This window comes from Gossypium hirsutum, chromosome D07 (assembly GCF_007990345.1).
Source record: "Gossypium hirsutum isolate 1008001.06 chromosome D07, Gossypium_hirsutum_v2.1, whole genome shotgun sequence".
Lineage (NCBI taxonomy): Eukaryota > Viridiplantae > Streptophyta > Magnoliopsida > Malvales > Malvaceae > Gossypium > Gossypium hirsutum.
The window spans coordinates 47,414,778-47,435,644 of record NC_053443.1 but is presented as its reverse complement, the minus strand read 5'-3'; the positions used below and the strand labels follow the sequence as shown (position 1 = coordinate 47,435,644).

At 39.8% G+C, this 20,867-nt stretch overlaps 1 protein-coding gene across 1 annotated transcript in view; it reads left to right on the top strand.

Moving 5' to 3' along the window:
- LOC107954886 (auxin transport protein BIG) overlaps positions 1-19,429 on the top strand; it is a 21,449-nt gene extending 2,020 nt beyond the window's left edge. Inside the window, 29 exon segments of the mRNA XM_041096867.1 lie at positions 1,846-1,949; positions 2,047-2,110; positions 2,152-2,354; positions 2,356-2,474; positions 2,477-2,845; positions 2,848-2,922; positions 2,925-3,037; positions 3,040-3,215; positions 3,217-3,400; positions 3,403-3,526; positions 3,529-3,703; positions 3,705-3,790; positions 3,793-3,870; positions 3,873-4,205; positions 4,208-4,255; positions 4,258-5,259; positions 5,262-6,644; positions 6,647-6,868; positions 6,871-8,063; positions 8,943-9,548; positions 9,634-9,814; positions 10,158-10,392; positions 10,516-15,063; positions 15,140-15,362; positions 15,493-15,897; positions 16,195-16,338; positions 16,473-17,498; positions 17,915-18,418; positions 18,507-19,429. Coding sequence (XP_040952801.1) covers positions 1,846-1,949; positions 2,047-2,110; positions 2,152-2,354; positions 2,356-2,474; positions 2,477-2,845; positions 2,848-2,922; positions 2,925-3,037; positions 3,040-3,215; positions 3,217-3,400; positions 3,403-3,526; positions 3,529-3,703; positions 3,705-3,790; positions 3,793-3,870; positions 3,873-4,205; positions 4,208-4,255; positions 4,258-5,259; positions 5,262-6,644; positions 6,647-6,868; positions 6,871-8,063; positions 8,943-9,548; positions 9,634-9,814; positions 10,158-10,392; positions 10,516-15,063; positions 15,140-15,362; positions 15,493-15,897; positions 16,195-16,338; positions 16,473-17,498; positions 17,915-18,418; positions 18,507-19,298 — 14,715 coding nt within the window. The 3' untranslated portion in view covers positions 19,299-19,429.
- Positions 19,430-20,867: the final 1,438 nt, after the last annotated feature.

Genomic DNA, 20,867 nt, shown 5'->3' with positions numbered 1-20,867 from the left:
AAATCAGACTTCGGTGGCGACGATTTGAGTTTACAGGTACGAAAACTGAACTTTTTTTCTATTACATAATTATTAGTTGTTATGTTAAGTTTGTATAGTCTGATTGTCCAGTCCAGTGTGATTATCTGTTATGAATGAAACAAGCGAACCACCAGATAAAGGAGATGTTGTAGAATAAAGAAAAGAGAGAGAACTCGAATAACAAAATTGAGGAAGAGTATTCTGGTTCCACTTTACTGAATACATTTGCAATATTCGGCTTTTTGATTAAATGGGAACCTGCCATCTACAACCAAAAAATGGATTTTAACAACTAACTCCGCCTAATGGACAAATAGACTTATTGCGGGGCTTCTAAAACAAACCAACTCAGGACCATTTGTAGAAAGAGCCTGCATTAACACATTCCTGTTCAAAACATCCTGCCCTCAAGGATGGAATTTTCAAAATCTGTTGAGCAAGTTAGATAGGCATTCTGACATATCATCTTTAGGAAACTATTGTTCCACTGCACGAGTAGTTCAATAACTCGCTGATCACTTCTCTTTTTAACGTGCTTATCCAACAAAGCACTAGGTTCCTTCACAATAACTTGCTGAGTTGCAGCATTAGTTTTTTGGTCCAACAGAAATTTCAGTCTCTGGTGGTATACTTTTCTTCGAAAACAGCTATGGTTGCCAACATTTCCTTTTTGTATACTGAGAAAACCTGGTTTTAGGTTGGCAAGATTTTGATAACATGAGAGATTGACATGCCTTTTTGTCTAAGAAAGATCCTAAGCCTGCTTATCAAAGGCTTTTTGTGCTTGCTTAGTCCAGAAAAATCCTCTCTTTTGAGTAGTTCATTAGAGGTTGAGCAATAACTCCATCCCTTTGACAAATCATCTGTTTTACTAGTAAGTAGTAGCCAAAGAGGCCTAGGAAATCTCGTAGTTCCTTCACATAACCGCTGATGGTATGACCCAAGTACTCCTTAAGGGCCACAAAATAAAAATTGGTTATACAAATAACCAATTCTCTAAATTCACTTCATAGCTCAAAACACTATTTGCAAGTGCTAAAGGTAGGATAACTATTAAAGGAATCTACTGATATATATTTATATATATGCATATAAACTGAGATATGGAATGTATATGGACATTGGTTAGGGAAAATGGCAAGACCAATAACTCATAATGCCCATGCTGGCGTTTGATGGTATTCTGACCTCAAAATCTATTTGGACAAGTAACAAACACCATTTAATTCATCTGAGGGCTCATCTTTTAGTAACAGCTGACATGATTGTGCATGGTAGCGTAGAGTAACTATCCTGTTTGCTCGGTTGTTTATGTCTATAGAGTATAGATTGATTATCTTTTTAAGGTAGTGTATGGTTTAGTGTTGAGAGATCAAATAAGGCATTAGATCTTTAAGCTCTAGAAAGAACCTTGCTTTTTATTAATGTAATTCAGATGATGGTCCTTTGCATAGCACAAATGCATAAAATGCTCTTTGTAGGAAAGGCTGGCTTTCTATCCTTTTTATAACGTTGAGGTTCTTTTTTCTTAGCAGCGTTTCGGTCTCACTGTAACCCACTTGGTAGGAGAAGGCTTGTTTCTGTGTTTGTTGTATAAAGTTGAGGTTCATTCTGCTTAGCATTGTTTGGGTCATTGTAGTTTCTGCAAATTTAAATCTAACACTATTTTGTCTCATTTTCTTATGGATCGTTGTTTTTTTATTTTCATTATGCTTTCTATTATTGTATGGCCATTATGCATGTTTTGTGCGGTATTTTTTTTTCTCTCCTCTCTTCCATGATTTTTTGTATATTTCTCTTTGGATTGCAGAGATATTGATACAGTTTTGGAGATTATATGGGTGGTGGAACTGCAATAGTTGTTCCTTGCAACCTGCCTCTGTAATACTTGTGATTGTTGCATGTTTTTGCATTTGGTGCATTGGCTGGTAACTAAATGTGCTTAGGTTCTTTGATTCTGATACTTTGTTATTATTTTGGTGGCTGACTTTTCTGATTCTGTTTGTTATTCTACATTTTGAGAAGGATGAAGTGCTCAAGGGCAGAGAAGCAAGTGGATAGACTTCTATCAGCCTTAGCTTCTGAATGGGTGCAACCTGAAAGACATACTTCAGGGTTTGAGGCTCCTAGTTTCATCAAGATTTGAACAGTCTAGTTTTCCTGTCCCAGCATTGGGCAGTTGCTCATGCAGAATGCATTCGGTGTTTGATTTTGCTGTGCAAAGAGCTCGTGGAACTTCCTGATATATTTGATGAAAGGATAGCAGGTGCAAATTTCCGCAAGAGACTTTCCTTCAGCTTGAGGATTTTGAAGTCACTTGGATGCCTTCTAAGGATGTGCCATATGTAGATATGATTCCTCAGTGTTAGAAGCAATTGCTTCATGTGCTGATGTTTTGCCTAATTTATTTAGACCCAGCTTTGAATTTGTCAATAACATTGCTGTTACGGAGGGTATTTTGAGAGTCTTGTACTGTCACTACTAGAAGAGTTTGTTCATCTTGTTCGAGTTATGTTCTGCAACAGCGTAGTTTTTCAGAATGTGCAGCATGTATTGTAGCATTATTTTGGAACATCTCGGTCCATCCATATGGAGATACAACAAGGCTGCTCGAACATAAAGCCCCCTTTAGCCTACTTCCCTCGAAGTGTTATTTACACCCTGAAGCTCATTCAGGATCTCAGAATCCAATTAAAAGAGGTTGTAGATCTGAAGGAGCTTGACACAGAGCTCGGTGGTTCTGTTGATTTATCAACGGATTCTCCTTCGTGCCATATACATGCTCAGAAGGTTCCCTTGCTACAGAGGTTCACTATCGATGAACTATCAAAATGATATTTCCTTCATCAAGTAACTGGATGGACAATCTGATGCATCTTACTTCTTTTCTTCATTCTGAAGGAGTAAATTAAGGCCAAAAATGGAGAGGTCAACCAGTTGTGGAAGATCTAATTGCTCCTCGGAATTGGAAACTGCTGTTTGCCATGATGATGAAGCCCTTTTTGGTAATCTTTTTCTCTGAGGGGTAGTCGGACGTTAGGATCTGCAGATGTATGTGATCAAACATCTGCTGTAAGTTCTAGCTCCAGCAATTGCAATATGCCAATGCAAGCCGCTATGGAACTGTTGGCTTTCTGAAGGTGCATCTTCTTCATGATTGGCTTTTCTGTTTATGAGGATGGGTGCAGATGCTTAGTGCAGGCACATTGATATTTTACTTTACATACTCGCTGTCGGGACCTTTTGAAGATACTTTGCAGCTTCGCATGAGTAGGAGAGTGGGCTATCAAGAGCTTTCTTTTCAATTCTGCCAATCTTCTTACCCATGCATGTCTGTTCACTTGAGGATTATCTAGTTGAGCGAATTCTAATGTTGAGATGCTACTTTGTTTTAACGTCGCGTTAGCCTTGCTGGCTCATGCACTTTTCTCTAAGGTGGGCTTTGCTGGAAGCCAGTTGAGAACCAAAATCTACAGAGGATTTGTTTCTTTTATTGTTGAGAAGGCAAATCTATTCGCTCAGACTGTCCTACTCTGAAGGAACTTCTGGTGACTCTTCCATCTGTATTTCACATTGAGATTCTTCTCATGGCATTCCATTTATCACCTGATGAAGAGAAGGTAACCCTGGCAAACCTCGTATTTTCTGCCCTTCAAACGGTTCATGTACATCCACTGGTTCTTATGGTACACAGCTTCTTGCTGGGCGTTGGTGGTTTCAAGGTTGATTCTACTGCTTCGTCACATGATATTACATCCATGTACTTGTCCACATCAATGCTGCTAGCTTTTCGATCAAAGTTGAGGGACATCCAATCTTTTGTTTCTAATGTGCCAACAAATTCTATTGATAGTTTTCCTCGTTGGCACCAATTGCAGCAAAGACTTTGACAGGGGCTTTGGTTGATGAAGAGCCAAGCTGCAGTAGCCTGATTCATCAACTGATTGATGTTACATACATTCAGTCTCCAATTTACATGGCTGATGTTGCCATTGGGTCATTACATTTGAGTTGGGATGATATGTGTTCACACTTCTCGTATATTCTGGGGTTTTGGAATGGTAAAAAAGCTGCAGCTATTGAAGACCTTATTATTGAAGGTATATTTTCTTGCTTTGTTGGGATATCTACCATGAAGTCTCCATTCAGTCATCAGCTTTCACTGTGGAGTAACCTGCAGACTCTGGAATATCTAGCACAGAACAATTTTTTTGCTTCAGCCATTTACTTCTGGGCCAGTGTGTGTTATTGGCAAGGGTGCTGACTTTCAAAAGCTTGTGGTTGGATTGCTAAGGCACTTGCAGGCTGCACATTTGCAGGATAACTTTGAGAATCTAGGATGGGATTTCTTGAGAAATGGAATGTGGTTGTCTTTGGTACTCTCTTTTTTTAATGTTGGCATTGGAAGATACTGTGTTAAGAATAACATTCCTGGAGGTGGTCCATTCTGGACAGAGAACAGACCTAGTGATAATGATTATATCAATTCTGCAGAAGGCTTCATTTCTGGCTTGATTGCAGATAATCAAACTTCAGAGCTTTTGAGGATGTTTGCATCCTTTTTAAAAGGATATTTGCAGTTTTATGAGAAGGCTTTCCTTGCTACCCTTGGTGATAGCAAGCATGATGACTATATGTTCTCGCCTGTGCTGCTTCTCAAGCTATCTATGTTTGACAAATCCCTCTTGGATGAACTCCTTAAGAAGTGTGGTGTGGATTCTTTTCAATTGGAGTCTGTTCTTGACATCTTATTAAAGGTAGATGGAGCAGTTGAGAAGAGAGCTTCTGGCATTTTAGCTAAGGTATTTTGGGAATGTATGTTGCATGGTTTTCCTTCTCATCTTCAAGCTTCTAGTGGAATCCTTCTTTCTTGTATTCTTAACATAAGGAGGATTATTTTCACTCTGGATGGATTACTGAAACTTTCCAATATGAAAGGAAATATTTTCCTGGAGACTGATGTACTGCATCAAATTCTTGATTCATTGACAAGTGTGAAATTAGATCGCATCTTTGAAAGGCTTCGTGGAAAATGTGAAGATGTTTGGCTCAACTTGAATGCTGGATTGGAGCTGTCTGATTATACTGAATTGTTTCTACTGAAGCGCATGGAAGGATTTCTAAGGTATATCCATTCTAGAGAAATGGGCGACACCAGTATCCTTGAATGGGTAATTACCAAGACAATAGATACCATGGATGCCCTCAGAAAAGATCCTAAGAAGTCTACACTTTTCAAATTTATCTTGGAGCTGGAGATATGTCTGAATCACTTAAAGAGCTGCATGGCTCGCAGCGTGGTGATATATTGGTTCTTATCGACTCAGTGTGTAACTGTCACACTGAATTGGTTAACATTAAGGTGCTTAGCTTCTTTATTGATCTCTTATCTGGAGAGATATGTCCTAATCTTAAACTAAAGATACAGAATAAATACCTTAGCATGGATTTACTGTTATTGTCCAAGTGGTTGGAGAAGAGGTTACTAGGTTGCACAGCTGAAGCTATGGATGGGGTAAAGAGTGTCAAAGCAAATTCTGTTTCTCTTAGAGAATCAACTATGAGTTTTATTTTGTGCCTTGTGTCATCACCTTCTGAATTACAATCGGAGCTATACAATCATTTGTTTGAAGCTGTATTGATCTCACTTGAGACTGCATTTTTGCAATTTGACATTCATACTGCAAAGTCATATTTCCATTTTGTTGTTCAACTTGCAAGAGGGGAGAGCTCAATGAAGTTGCTTTTAAAGAGGACGGTAATGTTGACGCAGAAACTGGCAGGTGAAGAGCGTTTACTACCAGGATTGAAGTTTATCTTTGGCTTTCTTGGATGTTTCTTGAGTGATTGTGGGTCCAGCAGCAATACAACAGAAAAGTGTTCTGGGAAGTCCCTATCCATCAGTAGTGTTGCTGTGGGCCCTGTGGCTTCTAGACCAGTGGGGTCCAGGAAGAATTCTGATGTTTTGGTTCTTTCTGCGAATCGAGATGGGGCAACTGCTACTCTTGAGTGTGATGCAACTTCTGTAGATGAAGATGAGGACGACGGAACATCTGATGGTGAGGAAGCTAGCATAGATAAAGATGAGGAAGAGGATACCAACAGTGAAAGGGCTCTTGCTTCTAAAGTTTGCACATTCACTTCTAGTGGCAGCAATTTCATGGAGCAACACTGGTATTTTTGTTATACCTGTGATCTAACAGTATCAAAAGGCTGCTGCTCTGTTTGTGCTAAAGTTTGTCATCGTGGTCATCGTGTTGTTTACTCTCGCTCCAGTCGATTTTTCTGTGACTGTGGAGCAGGCGGTGTTAGGGGTAGTAGTTGCCAATGCTTGAAGCCTCGAAAATTCACCGGTAGTGATAGTGCCCTTAATTGTGGTACCAACAGTTTTCAATCCTTTTTACCTCTCACAGAGGATGCAGATCAGCTGCCAGAAAGTGATTCTGATATGGACGAGGATGTTGGGGCAGATATGGAGAACTCGCTGAGGTTGTCTATTCCAAAAGATCTGCAAGATGGGATCTCCATGTTGCTTGAAGAACTTGATGTTGAGCGTCAGGTGCTTGAACTATGCTCTACATTGCTGCCTTCTATAACAGGCAGGAGGGAATCCAACCTTTCAAAGATAAGAAAATTATTCTGGGTAAAGACAAAGTGCTTTCTTATGGCATAGATCTCTTGCAACTGAAGAAGGCATATAAAAGTGGGTCCTTGGATCTGAAGATAAAGACTGATTATCCAAATGGCAAAGAACTTAAATTGCATTTAGCTAGTGGTTCTCTTGTCAAATCTTTGCTCAGTGTCAGTATTAGAGGAAGACTTGCTGTTGGAGAAGGCGACAAAGTTACTATTTTGATTTTGGGCAGTTAATAGGACAAGCCACTATTGCACCTGTAACAGCAGACAAGGCCAATCTCAAGGCTTTATCCAAGAACCTCGTTCGATTTGAAATTGTTCACCTTTCATTTAATCTCGTGGTTGAGAATTACCTTGCTGTGGCTGGCTATGAAGATTTCCAGGTTCTTACCTTGAATCCTCGTGGAGAAGTTACTGATCGTCTAGCCATTGAGCTTGCCCTGCAAGGTGCTTATATCAGACGCATAGGATGGGTACCTGGTTCTCAGGTTCAGTTAATGGTGGTTACTAACAGGTTTGTCAAAATATATGATCTGTCCCAAGACAACATCAGTCCGATGCATTACTTTACATTGGCAGATGACACAATAGTAGATGCAACACTTATTGTGGCCTCTCAGGGAAGGATGTTTCTTGTTGTCCTTTCAGAACGAGGGAGTTTATTTAGGCTGGGATTATCTTTGGAGGGTCATGTGGGAGCTACACCTTTGAAGGAAATAATTCGTATTCAGGACAGAGAAATTCATGCAAAGGGCTCATCTTTGTACTTTTCTTGTACTTATAAGTTACTTTTCTTGTCCTATCAAGATGGCACTACTTTGATAGGTCGGTTAAGTCCTGATGCGTCATCATTGACTGAGATATCTTGTGTCTATGAGGAACAAGATGGTAAGCTGCGACCAGCTGGGCTGCATCGATGGAAAGAGTTACTGGTTGGTAGTGGATTATTCTGTGGCTTCTCAAGTGTAAAATCAAATTCTGCTATTGCAGTATCTTTTGGTGCAGATGAGTTATTTGCACAGAATTTGAGGCATGCCGTGAGCTCTTCCTCGCCTTTAGTGGGAATAACTGCATATAAGCCTTTGTCCAAAGACAAAGTCCACTGTCTTGTTTTACATGATGATGGGAGCCTTCAGATATACTCTCATGTTCCCATGGGAGTGGATGCTGCTGCTAGTGCCACAGCTGAGAAAGTGAAAAAATTGGGTTCTAATATCCTTAATAATAAAGCTTATGCTGGCACAAAGCCAGAATTCCCCCTTGACTTCTTTGAGAAAACAGTTTGCATTACAGCAGATGTGAAACTGAGCGGTGATGCAATCAGGAATGGTGATTCTGAAGGAGCTAAACAGAGCTTGGCCTCAGAGGATGGTTTTCTGGAAAGTCCAAGTCCTGCAGGATTTAAGGTATGGCTTTACATTCCTTCTTGTTATCTATAGCATTAATAGCCATTAGTTCTTCTATGTATAGCTTTGGCGAGCAGTTGTATAATTTTTGCTTATCTACTTGAGTAGACTTGTCCAAGGGCTGGACTACCCGCCTAAGTCTAAAGGCCCGTCTGATATTTGGGAGGTTTTGGACAAAAATGGGCCTGGGCAAAAAAATAGGCCCGATTAAAATATGGGTCGGGCTTGGCTATAATATCCAAGCCTTGAGCCCAACCCGACCTGGCCTGGCTCAGCCTGTTTACCGATCTTGTAATATGTTATTTTTCTTTTGTTTTTATTTATTCATATTAAAATTGAATATATAATGTAAATATTACAAATAATGTCAAGCTTATATTTAAAAATTTGGTAAAAATGTAAAATTCTGAATATAAAATAAAAATAAAAAGGGGCAGCATAAACAGGATTGGGTTGGCAATGTACACATAAGGGTGGGCTTAGACAAAATTGGAGGCCCATAATTTGGGCCGGGCTTGCGCAAATATGTGTTGGCTTGGCCTGAGCCCATAGACACCTCTATACTTGATTTTGTCTTCACTCGCTGGTAGTGGGATTTGCCATATTATCATTGTGATGGTGTAAATTTGCCATTTAATGAGTTAGGCTGCTTTACAATAATTCTACTCTTCACACCGCACTTAAAATTTTATCTAGCTGTGAGCAAGCTGTTAACATTTTGGTAATATTAAGCCTAGTGACCATCTAACTTTGTTTCAAAATACATCATCCTAAACTATCAAATCATGCTGGAAGAGGTGCTTGTTCAGCCTGTTACATATGATTGAATTCTTAAATATTCATCTGTTGACTATTGTAACTGATCTTTTTTTTTTCCAGATATCTGTTTCCAATTCAAACCCTGATATTGTCATGGTTGGTTTTCGTGTTTATGTGGGTAATCAATCAGCAAACCATATACCTTCTGAGATTACCATCTTCCAGAGGGTGATTAAGCTTGATGAAGGCATGAGGTCCTGGTACGACATTCCATTTACTGTAGCTGAATCACTACTTGCTGATGAAGAATTCATCATTTCTGTTGGTCCTACCTTCAGTGGCTCAGCCCTACCGAGAATAGACTCACTTGAAGTTTATGGTCGAGCTAAAGATGAATTTGGTTGGAAGGAGAAAATGGATGCTGTGTTAGACATAGAAGCTCGTGTTCTTGGTGCTAATTCTGTGCTTGCAGGGTCTGGTAAAAAGAGCCGGTCAATGCAGTCTGCTCCTATTCAGGAACAGGTGGTGGCTGATGGTCTTAAGCTTCTCTCTAGGATTTACTGTCTATGCAGATCCCAAGAAGAGGAGCTAAAAGTTGATCTGAGCAAGCTAAAGAGCAAGCAGTTATTGGAAGCAATATTTGAGAGTGATAGGGAACCCTTGATGCAGGCTGCTGCTTGCCGTGTCCTGCAGGCTGTGTTTCCTAAAAAAGAGATATACTACCAGGTACTTACCCAATTGGATGTTTATCTGACTTGGTTTGATTATATCGATATAGTGCCTAACATGATTCTCTGCTCCTCTGCTCTAGATCAAGGACACCATGCGTCTTCTTGGCGTGGTCAAGTCAACATCTGTTCTTTCATCAAGGCTTGGAATTGGTGGTGCTACAGGACAGTGGCTTATTGAAGAGTTCACCGCCCAGATGCGTGCCGTGTCTAAAATTGCACTTCACCGTCGCTCCAATTTAGCTAATTTCTTGGAGATGAATGGTATAATCTTTATGCATAGTTTCTCTCATTAGTAAGTAATAGTGACACTTCCTCAAGCTTCCCCTTTTAGCTAGAGGCCTTATGCATATTGAATGTCCTCTCTGCTTGTAACTGGAAGAGAAAACAAGTTCCTGAAGGTTTTTTGTCTCTTGGTGTTCTCAAATATTACATGTGTGTAGTTTGGTTCACAAACTGTTATATAGGGTTAAGTTTGTTTACACCTTATAAATATGCAAAGCATTTCCATATGCAAATGGGTTTGTGGTTTGCAGGTATTTTTCATAGTGGGGTTAGGGTAAGGAGAGTTGTTTTATTTTTTTTTAAACCATTTTTGTTTATGTAGGTTCTGAAGTGGTGGATGGGCTTATGCAAGTTCTGTGGGGAATTTTAGATTTAGAACTTCCTGACACACAAACCATGAACAATATTGTGATATCTGCTGTGGAGCTCATTTACAGCTATGCTGAATGTTTGGCTTTGCATGGGAAGGACACAGGGAGGCGCTCTGTGGCGCCTGCAGTTATATTATTTAAAAAACTTCTCTTCTTCCCAAATGAGGCAGTTCAAACTTCAAGCAGGTATTGCTCAGATAAATGGAATATGTTAAGACCTTTTCAATGTTTGGAATGTCTTATTACTAATTGCTTCTGCATATCTGTCTATTTTAGCTTTAATGGTACTCACTTTTGCTTCTTTTTCAGTTTGGCCATATCATCAAGATTGCTCCAGGTTCCATTTCCAAAACAGACTATGTTAGGAACTGATGATGTGGTAGAAAGTGTGGTAACGTCCTCTATGCCTGCTGATACATCTGGTGGAAATACACAAGTCATGATCGAAGAAGATTCTATAACCTCATCTGTTCAATACTGTTGTGATGGTTGTTCTACTGTTCCCATACTAAGGCGGAGATGGCATTGCACTGTTTGTCCTGATTTTGACTTATGCGAGGCATGCTATGAAGTTCTAGATGCTGATCGGCTTCCTGCACCTCATTCTAGAGATCATCCTATGACTGCAATTCCAATTGAAGTGGAATCTCTTGGAGGAGATGGCAGTGAAATTCGCTTCTCTACAGATGATTTGAGTGATTCAAACTTGGTGACAAATGTAACGGATGTTGGTATGCAGACTTCTGCACCTTCAATTCATGTCTTGGAACCAAGTGAATCCATGGAGTTCTCTTCTTCAATGGCTGACCCTGTCTCTATTTCTGCTTCAAAACGAGCTGTAAATTCCTTGCTCCTGTCTGAGCTTCTTGAGCAGCTGAAAGGGTGGATGGAGACCACTTCTGGTATTCGAGCTATTCCTGTTATGCAACTTTTCTACAGATTATCATCTGCTGTTGGTGGGCCTTTCATTGACAGTTCAAAGTCCGAAACCTTAGATTTGGAGAAATTAATTAAATGGTTTTTGGATGAAATTAACCTCAACAAGCCTTTTGTAGCCAGAACACGTTCTTCTTTTGGAGAAGTGGCAATCCTAGTCTTCATGTTCTTCACATTGATGCTCCGAAACTGGCACCAGCCTGGTAGTGATGGCACTGCTTCAAAAGGAACTGGGAATACAGACACTCCTGATAAAAGTGGTTCTCAAGTCTGCAGTTCAGTTGCCTCTCCGTCTTCCTTGGTGGATCATGACAAAATTGACTTTGCATCCCAACTTCTTCGAGCTTGCAATTCTCTTAGGAACCAAGCTTTTGTTAATTATTTAATGGATATTCTGCTGCAGCTAGTGCATGTTTTCAAGTCACCAGCAGCTGGTCTTGAAAATGCTCATGGTTCAAATGTTGCTTCTGGATGTGGGGCTTTATTGACAATCCGAAGAGATCTACCTGCTGGTAATTTTTCCCCCTTCTTTTCAGATTCATATGCCAAAGCTCATCGGGCAGATACTTTTATAGACTACCACAGGCTATTGCTAGAGAATGCATTTCGACTGGTATACACTTTGGTAAGACCAGAAAAACATGACAAGAACGGGGAGAAAGAAAAGGTTCCTAAGACATCCTCTGGTAAGGATTTGAAGCTTGATGGATATCAGGAAGTCCTCTGCAGTTATATAAATAATCCTCATACAACATTTGTGAGAAGATATGCAAGGAGGCTTTTCCTGCATCTGTGTGGAAGCAAAACTCACTATTACAGCGTTCGGGACTCTTGGCAATTCTCTACTGAAGTGAAGAAACTATACAAACATGTAAACAAATCTGGTGGATTTCAAAATCCTGTTCCGTATGAAAGAAGTGTTAAGATAATTAAGTGCCTATCCACCATTGCTGAAGTGGCTGCTGCCCGGCCTCGGAACTGGCAGAAGTATTGCTTGAGACATAGTGATGTTTTGCCTTCCCTAATGAATGGGATTTTCTATTTTGGTGAGGAGTCTGTCATTCAGACTCTTAAATTATTAAATTTGGCATTCTATTTAGGGAAGGATATGATTCTCTCATCGCAAAAAGCGGAATCTGGGGATTCAGGTACCACTTCAAACAAATCAGGCACACAATCTTTGGATTCAAAGAAGAAGAAGAAGGGTGATGATGGAGTTGACACTGGTTTAGAGAAGTCTTTTGTGGATATGGAAATGGTAGTTGAAATCTTTACTGATAAGGGAGGTGATGTCTTGAGGCAATTTATTGATTGCTTTTTACTGGAATGGAACTCGAGCTCTGTACGTGCTGAGGCTAAGTGTGTTCTTTATGGCGTGTGGCATCACGGGAAACATTCATTCAAGGAAACTGTGTTGACAGCTCTCCTGCAAAAGATTAAATGCTTGCCAATGTATGGTCAGAATATTGTGGAGTATACTGAACTTGTCACTTGGTTACTGGGTGAATTCCCTGATAAAAGTTCAAAACAACAGACTGAAATTGTGGACCACTGCTTGACCCCTGATGTTATCAGGAGTATATTTGAGACACTTCATTCACAAAATGAACTCATAGCTAATCATCCAAATTCTCGCATATACAACACCTTGAGTGGTCTGGTAGAATTTGATGGTTACTATCTTGAGAGTGAGCCATGTGTTGCCTGCAGCTCTCCTGAGGTCCCTTACAGCAGAATGAAGTTAGAAAGTTTGAAATCTGAGACCAAGTTTACTGACAACCGCATCATTGTGAAATGTACTGGAAGTTATACAATCCAGACTGTGACTATGAATGTTCATGATGCCCGTAAATCTAAGTCAGTTAAAGTCCTGAACCTGTATTACAACAATCGACCTGTGGCTGACTTATCAGAGTTGAAAAATAATTGGTCATTATGGAAGCGTGCAAAGAGTTGTCATCTTGCTTTCAACCAGAGCGAGCTCAAAGTGGAGTTCCCCATTCCAATCACTGCTTGCAACTTCATGATTGAGCTTGATTCTTTCTATGAAAATCTTCAAGCCTTATCCCTTGAACCATTGCAGTGTCCTCGTTGCAGTCGACCCGTGACTGATAAGCATGGGACTTGCAGTAACTGCCATGAAAATGCATATCAATGCAGGCAGTGCCGTAATATCAATTATGATAATCTGGATTCTTTTTTATGCAATGAGTGTGGATACAGCAAGTATGGTCGGTTTGAGTTTAACTTCATGGCAAAACCAAGTTTTACATTTGACAACATGGAGAATGATGAAGGCATGAAGAAAGGGCTGGCAGCTATAGAAGCTGAATCTGAAAATGCTCATAGGAGATATCAACAACTTCTGGGCTTCAAGAAACCCCTTCTGAAGATTGTCTCTAGTGTTGGTGAAAATGAGATGGATTCTCAACAGAAAGACTCTGTCCAGCAAATGATGGTTTCCTTGCCTGGTCCTTCATGTAAGATAAACCGCAAAATTGCTCTTCTAGGTGTTCTCTATGGTGAGAAGTGCAAAGCTGCTTTCGATTCTGTCAGTAAAAGTGTACAGACACTGCAGGGTCTTCGGCGGGTTTTAATGAATTACTTACACCAGAAGCATTCAGATAATTCTGGGGCTGCATCAAGGTTTGTGATTTCCAGATCCCCAAATAACTGCTACGGTTGTGCAATGACATTTGTTACACAGTGTCTTGAGATCCTACAGGTGTTATCAAAACATCAAAATTCTAAGAAACAACTTGTTGCATCTGGCATCTTGTCTGAATTGTTCGAAAATAATATCCACCAAGGTCCTAAAACTGCTCGCTTCCAAGCTAGGGCAGCCCTTTGTGCTTTCTCTAAAGGTGATATTAATGCTGTATCTGAGTTGAACAGTTTGATACAGAAGAAAGTCATGTATTGTCTTGAACATCATCGTTCCATGGACATTGCTGTTGCCTCTCGTGAGGAATTGTTATTGCTTTCAGAAGTGTGTTCCCTGGCTGATGAATTCTGGGAATCAAGATTGCGTGTTGTTTTCCATCTGTTATTTTCTTCCATAAAATTGGGTACAAAGCATCCTGCCATATCGGAGCATATAATTCTCCCTTGTTTGAGGATTATATCTTTGGCTTGTACTCCTCCAAAACCTGATAATGCAGAAAAGGAGCAAGGTGTTGTTAAATCTACTTCAGTTATACAGCAGAAGGATGAAAATAACTCGACTATGTTTGGATCTCATGGTGGTGGTATCAGCTCAAGTAAACTAATGCCAGAACCTATGGAAAAAAATTGGGTTGCTTCTCATAAGACCCAAGATATTCAATTGTTAAGTTATTCCGAGTGGGAGAAGGGGGCATCTTATCTTGATTTTGTCCGAAGGCAATATAAAGTGTCTCAATCTGTCAAAGGTGTGAGCCAGAGGTCACGCCCACATAGAACTGACTTCCTGGCCCTCAAATATGGACTAAGGTGGAAGCGCTCTGCTTGTAAAGCAAGCAAAGGTGACTTGTCAGTGTTTGAGCTAGGATCATGGGTTACGGAACTTGTTCTGAGTGCGTGCTCCCAGTCCATTAGGTCTGAGATGTGTATGCTAATTAGTTTACTTTGTGCTCAAAGTTCATCGAGACGATTTCGGCTGCTGAGCCTATTGATGGGTTTGTTACCTGCAACTCTTGCTGCTGGCGAAAGTGCTGCAGAGTATTTTGAGTTACTATTCAAGATGATTGAATCAGAAGATGCTCGTCTTTTCTTGACAGTAAGGGGATGTCTAGATACAATTTGCAAGTTGATTACCAAAGAAGTGGGGAATATCGAATCACTTGAGAGGAGCCTGCATATTGACATTTCGCAAGGATTCATTCTCCATAAGCTTATAGAGCTCCTTGGAAAATTTCTGGAGGTTCCTAATATCAGATCGAGGTATCACTAATTCTTGTTATTTTCACAATAATGAAATTGCTCCCTCGTATTCTAATTAATTTTGTTTTGACAACAGATTCATGCAAGACAATTTGCTGACTGAAGTCCTTGAGGCTCTTATTGTAATTCGTGGTTTGATAGTGCAGAAGACTAAGTTGATTAGTGATTGCAACCGACTTCTAAAAGATCTTTTAGATAGTCTGCTGCTTGAGAGTAGTGAGAACAAACGCCAATTCATCCGTGCTTGTATCCATGGTCTGCAGATTCATGGCGAGGAGAAGAAAGGAAGAACATGTTTGGTATGAGAACTTAATAAATTATCCTTTTTTTCCTTTGTAATGATTTTCTTGAGTTACAATAATGCAACTTCTTGTTTTATATTGAGTTATAACGTTGCAACTAATTTCAATTGTATGAATTTTATGGCAGTTTATTTTAGAGCAACTCTGCAACTTGATCTGCCCATCAAAACCAGAGGCGGTTTATTTGTTGGTTCTAAACAAAGCTCACACGCAGGAAGAGTTTATTAGGGGATCAATGACTAAGAATCCTTATTCAAGTGCTGAGATTGGTCCACTAATGCGTGATGTTAAAAATAAAATTTGCCATCAATTAGATCTGCTAGGTCTTCTTGAAGATGACTATGGCATGGAACTCTTAGTAGCCGGGAATATAATCTCTCTTGATTTGAGCATTGCCCAGGTTTATGAGCAAGTCTGGAAGAAGTCAAACAGTCAATCTTCTAATTCTATGGCTAATTCTTCACTGTTATCCTCTGGTGCTGTTACATCAACTAGAGAATGCTCTCCCATGATAGTGACATACCGACTTCAGGTTTGTTACTGTTTTTTCTATTCAATGCCTTGTCTTTCCTCCTTTCATGGTTGAGCTATGTAGGAATGCCTTTCACTACTTGTGCTATTTTCTTGCAATGGTTTTTGCATATGGGAATCCTTATATAGGGATTGGTTCTGTCAAACTTAAAATCATGCTTATCGTCCCTGTTTATATTTTAAAATCCATTTGGAGTGGCGCTTATGACATTTGATACTAAATGACCTTGGTATGCTCAGTATGTACAAAAGTAGCCTTGGGTTTATATTTTATTTACATTTTGTGTTCAATGGACAGGGTTTAGATGGTGAAGCTACTGAGCCTATGATAAAAGAATTGGAGGAAGACAGAGAGGAATCACAAGATCCTGAGGTTGAGTTTGCAATAGCTGGTGCAGTTCGTGAGTATGATGGGCTGGAAATCTTGTTGTGCATGATTCAGGTGCGTGGGTTCATTTCATTATTATAGGTTATGACTCCGCAGTACTTTTTATTTACATGCATAGAACTTTGAGGTTCATAAAGGGACAACCGCTTTTAAAACAAAAAAGATTTATTCATGCTCTGAATGTACAGCGTTTGCGAGATGACTTCAAGTCCAACCAGGAGCAGTTGGTTGCTGTTCTCAATCTCCTCATGCATTGCTGCAAGATTAGAGAGAATAGGAGGGCCTTATTAAGGCTTGGAGCTTTAGGCTTACTGCTTGAAACAGCAAGGCGAGCTTTCGCTGTGGATGCCATGGAGCCAGCTGAAGGCATTCTTTTGATTGTAGAGAGTCTTACATTGGAAGCAAATGAGAGTGACAATATTAGTATCTCACAAAGTGTTCTCACTGTCACTAGTGAGGAAACTGGCACTGGAGACCAAGCCAAGAAAATAGTTCTTATGTTCCTGGAGAGGCTGTGTCATCCTTCAGGGCAAAAGAAATCAAACAAACAACAGAGGAACACCGAGATGGTCGCAAGAATCTTACCCTACTTAACTTATGGTGAACCTGCTGCTATGGAAGCACTTATTCAGCATTTTAACCCATACTTGCAAGACTGGGGAGAATTCGATCGATTGCAGAAACAGCATCAAGACAATCCTAAAGATGAAAGCATTGCTAAGCAAGCAGCCAAGCAGAGGTTCACGGTTGAAAATTTTGTTCTGGTTTCAGAATCTCTAAAAACTAGTTCCTGTGGGGAGAGATTGAAGGATATTATCCTCGAGAAGGGCATTACAGGTGTAGCTGTCAGACATTTGGGTGAGAGTTTTGCAATTGCAGGGCAGGCTGGCTTTAAATCCAGTTCAGAATGGGCATTAGCTTTGAAACTGCCATCCGTCCCACTTGTATTGTCAATGCTCAGAGGCTTATCAATGGGGCACTTTGCCACTCAGAGGTGCATTGATGAAGGTGGGATTTTGCCCTTACTCCATGCTTTGGAAGGTGTGTCTGGAGAAAATGAGATTGGGGCAAAGGCAGAAAATTTGCTGGACACTCTATCAGATAAGGAAGGCAAAGGAGATGGATTCTTGGGGGAAAAGGTGTGTAGGTTGCGGCATGCAACTAGAGATGCAATGAGACAGCGAGCTTTAAGGAAAAGGGAAGAGTTGCTTCAGGTACCTTCATAGAGTTTAAATTCCTTGTATATGTGCTTGCATACCTGCTGCAGGAAAGTGAAATTTGCCAATGGTACAATTTTGTAGCTGGTTTTCTTCTTTTTTTACATAGGCTTTTACTTCCATTTCTTTTGTTTTCGAAATTGTAGTTGTGAATAGTTTCAATTGCTTGGTTGTATTTCTTTAGCATGGATCTTATTAAGTTTTCTTCTTGTTGCAAGCCTATGTACTTCTAATGATGAAACTTTTGAATGTTAATTAATGGAGCTTGTAGAGGTATAGAACAGGCATTCATATGCCAGTTTTCTCCCTCTCCTCTCCTCTCCTCTCCTCTCCTCTTTTCATTTATTTGTTTATCTTGGCTAGAAAAGCTGAACTGATTCTTTATATTGTGTTTTCTTTTGGCAACTGTATAGGGGCTTGGAATGCGACAAGAGCTAGCTTCAGATGGTGGTGAGCGAATTGTTGTTGCTCGGCCTCTTCTGGAAGGTTTGGAAGATGTGGAGGAGGAGGAAGATGGGCTGGCATGCATGGTGTGTCGAGAAGGCTATAGTTTGAGACCCACTGACTTGCTGGGTGTTTATTCTTATAGCAAGCGAGTAAACCTGGGTGTTGGCACGTCAGGAAGTGCACGTGGAGAGTGTGTTTACACTACCGTTAGTTATTTTAACATTATTCATTTCCAGTGCCATCAAGAGGCTAAAAGAGCAGATGCTGCTCTGAAGAATCCAAAGAAAGAGTGGGAGGGTGCTACTCTCAGGAACAATGAATCACTTTGCAATTCTTTATTTCCTGTGAGAGGTCCGTCAGTTCCACTAGCACAGTATGTCCGGTATGTCGACCAATACTGGGATAACCTCAATGCTCTTGGTCGTGCTGATGGAAGTCGGCTCCGGCTGTTGACTTATGATATTGTTCTGGTATGCTCTTCCATCTAAAGCTTGTTATTAACTTGTGTGTTCTGTTTTTAGATTTTGTGCCTGATATATCTGCATATTTTCTGCGCAGATGCTAGCTCGATTTGCAACAGGGGCATCATTCAGTGCAGAGTGTAGGGGCGGTGGAAGGGAAAGCAACTCCCGCTTTTTGCCTTTCATGATCCAAATGGCTCGTCACCTTCTGGAACAGGGAGGCCCCTCTCAGAGGCGTAACATGGCCAAGACAGTAGCAACATACATATCCTCTTCAACATCAGATTCAAAGTCTGCAACCGGTGGAACTCAACCTTTGGGAACAGAGGAAACCGTTCAGTTCATGATGGTAAATTCACTGCTTTCAGAGTCCTACGAGTCATGGTTGCAACATCGACGTGACTTCTTGCAACGTGGAATATATCATGCCTACATGCAGCATACTCATGGCCGGTCAACAGCTAAGATAGAATCAGCAAGTAGCAGCAAAAGTCCCACCTCCACCTCAGAAACTGGTGGTGATGAGCTACTGTCAATTGTTCGACCCATGCTGGTGTATACAGGCTTGATTGAGCAGTTGCAGCAAATATTCAAGGTTAAGAAATCGTCAAGTTTGGCAGCCACCAAAGGCAAATCTGAAGGAACCTCAACCGGAACTGAAGGAGAAGGGTTGGAAGGTTGGGAGGTGGTGATGAAAGAGAGGTTGTTGAATGTGAAGGAAATGATAGGGTTCTCCAAAGAGTTGCTCTCATGGCTCGATGACATGACTTCTGCAAGTGATTTGCAAGAGGCTTTCGACATCATTGGTGCCTTGGGTGATGTTTTATCGGGTGGATTTTCCCGGTGTGAGGATTTTGTGCAAGCTGCTATTGCTGCAGGAAAAATGTGAGTTTCCTTTTGATGCTTGTATTCGGTTACCACTTCAATTTGACTTTTTGGAACTAATAAGTCAAGGTTGCCATGTAAAAGTAAAACTTGCTCTTCTATGATTCTTCAATGCAAAAAACTAAAATTTATTAATTACTCTTTAAATAATTATAATACTACTACTACCAATAAACTACAAGATATTATTGATGGAATATTTTTGCTTTGGTTGGGGACCATAACCATTCATCAAACATCTCTCTTGCTTCTAATCTGGCATTCTCTCTAAAGCTCCTAATCGAGTAGGATAAAATGTTAACAGCAATCCACAGAAGTCTAAACAAAATACCTTTTGTAGAAAGATGTCTAATTCAAATAATAAAACAGGACTCTGGTTTTCTGTTTTTTTTCCCCTTCTCAAGCTCTTGAATTCTTTTCTTTTTTCCATTTTGTCCTTTTCTGGTCTAAAAGAAATTACCTTTAGTTAATATTAATTTTTTTCATGTTAATGCAACATGCAACGTCCCAAAGTGGTTGCAAAAAGCCATATATTTCCTCTCTACTTATTCAGTCGTCATACATATTTTAAAACTGTAGATTCAATAGGTTGAGATCCTGATCTCAATCATGATCAATATACCCAAACTAAGAAAAAGAATTATTAAGAACAACCAACTTGATTCCTTTTAACTATGAATACAAAACAAAAGAAGAAGAAGAAGAAGAAGCAGCTTGAAGTGATTCCGGTGTGCTATCATGGAAACCTAGCTAAATTAAACACGTCTTGGTTCAATGACAACCCAGGTAGGAGGTTTTTTGGGTGTAAGAAATTTGGCAGTGGATTTCGAAAACTATGTCGGTTTTTCAGCTGGTTTGATACACCATTGACGTCCCGTTCACAAATTGTGTTGTTGGATCTTCTAAAAAAAGTGAGGACATTTGAGAATGCAAGGAGGAGGGAGAGAAAAACCTGATTTTTGGTGCTTGTATTTGTAACTGTGTTGTTTTTTAAACCTTAAAAATCAGCTTATGTTGTTATTGTTAGCATTGAAAACCAGCTTATGTTTTGTAATGTTGTTGCTGGTATATTGTTGCTTATGTTGTTATACATAGTATACATGGCTAACCAGCTCATGTTGTTGTTTACAAACTTGAAAGACTTGAAATGGGATATAATATGTGGTTGTTGATTACAAATTGTTTTGTAATATTTTTGTTGCTTACAACAGTTAGAATGTTTAATCTTCATTTCATTTGTATTTCTCAATAATCATATATCAGAAAAGATAACAAATGAAAAAAAAATAATTTATTTCTCAATTCTCACACATTTGTTTTTTCAATACTCATATGTTAGAAGAGAAGAGATAACACAAATTGCATGGATCAATGCTCATATATTAAGGCCAAAACGCCAAACTTTTTACAAAATGGTAACTTTACCTCAATGAATCTTTTATATTTACATCTAGCTTCTTCTTTATCTTTGGACACAACATTCCTTTCCATTTGTCAGCTTCTTCTTTCTTCTTGACAATAAGTAACATAATCTTGGTCCTTATTGTTTCCATCATGGTCAGAATCGGTTTCC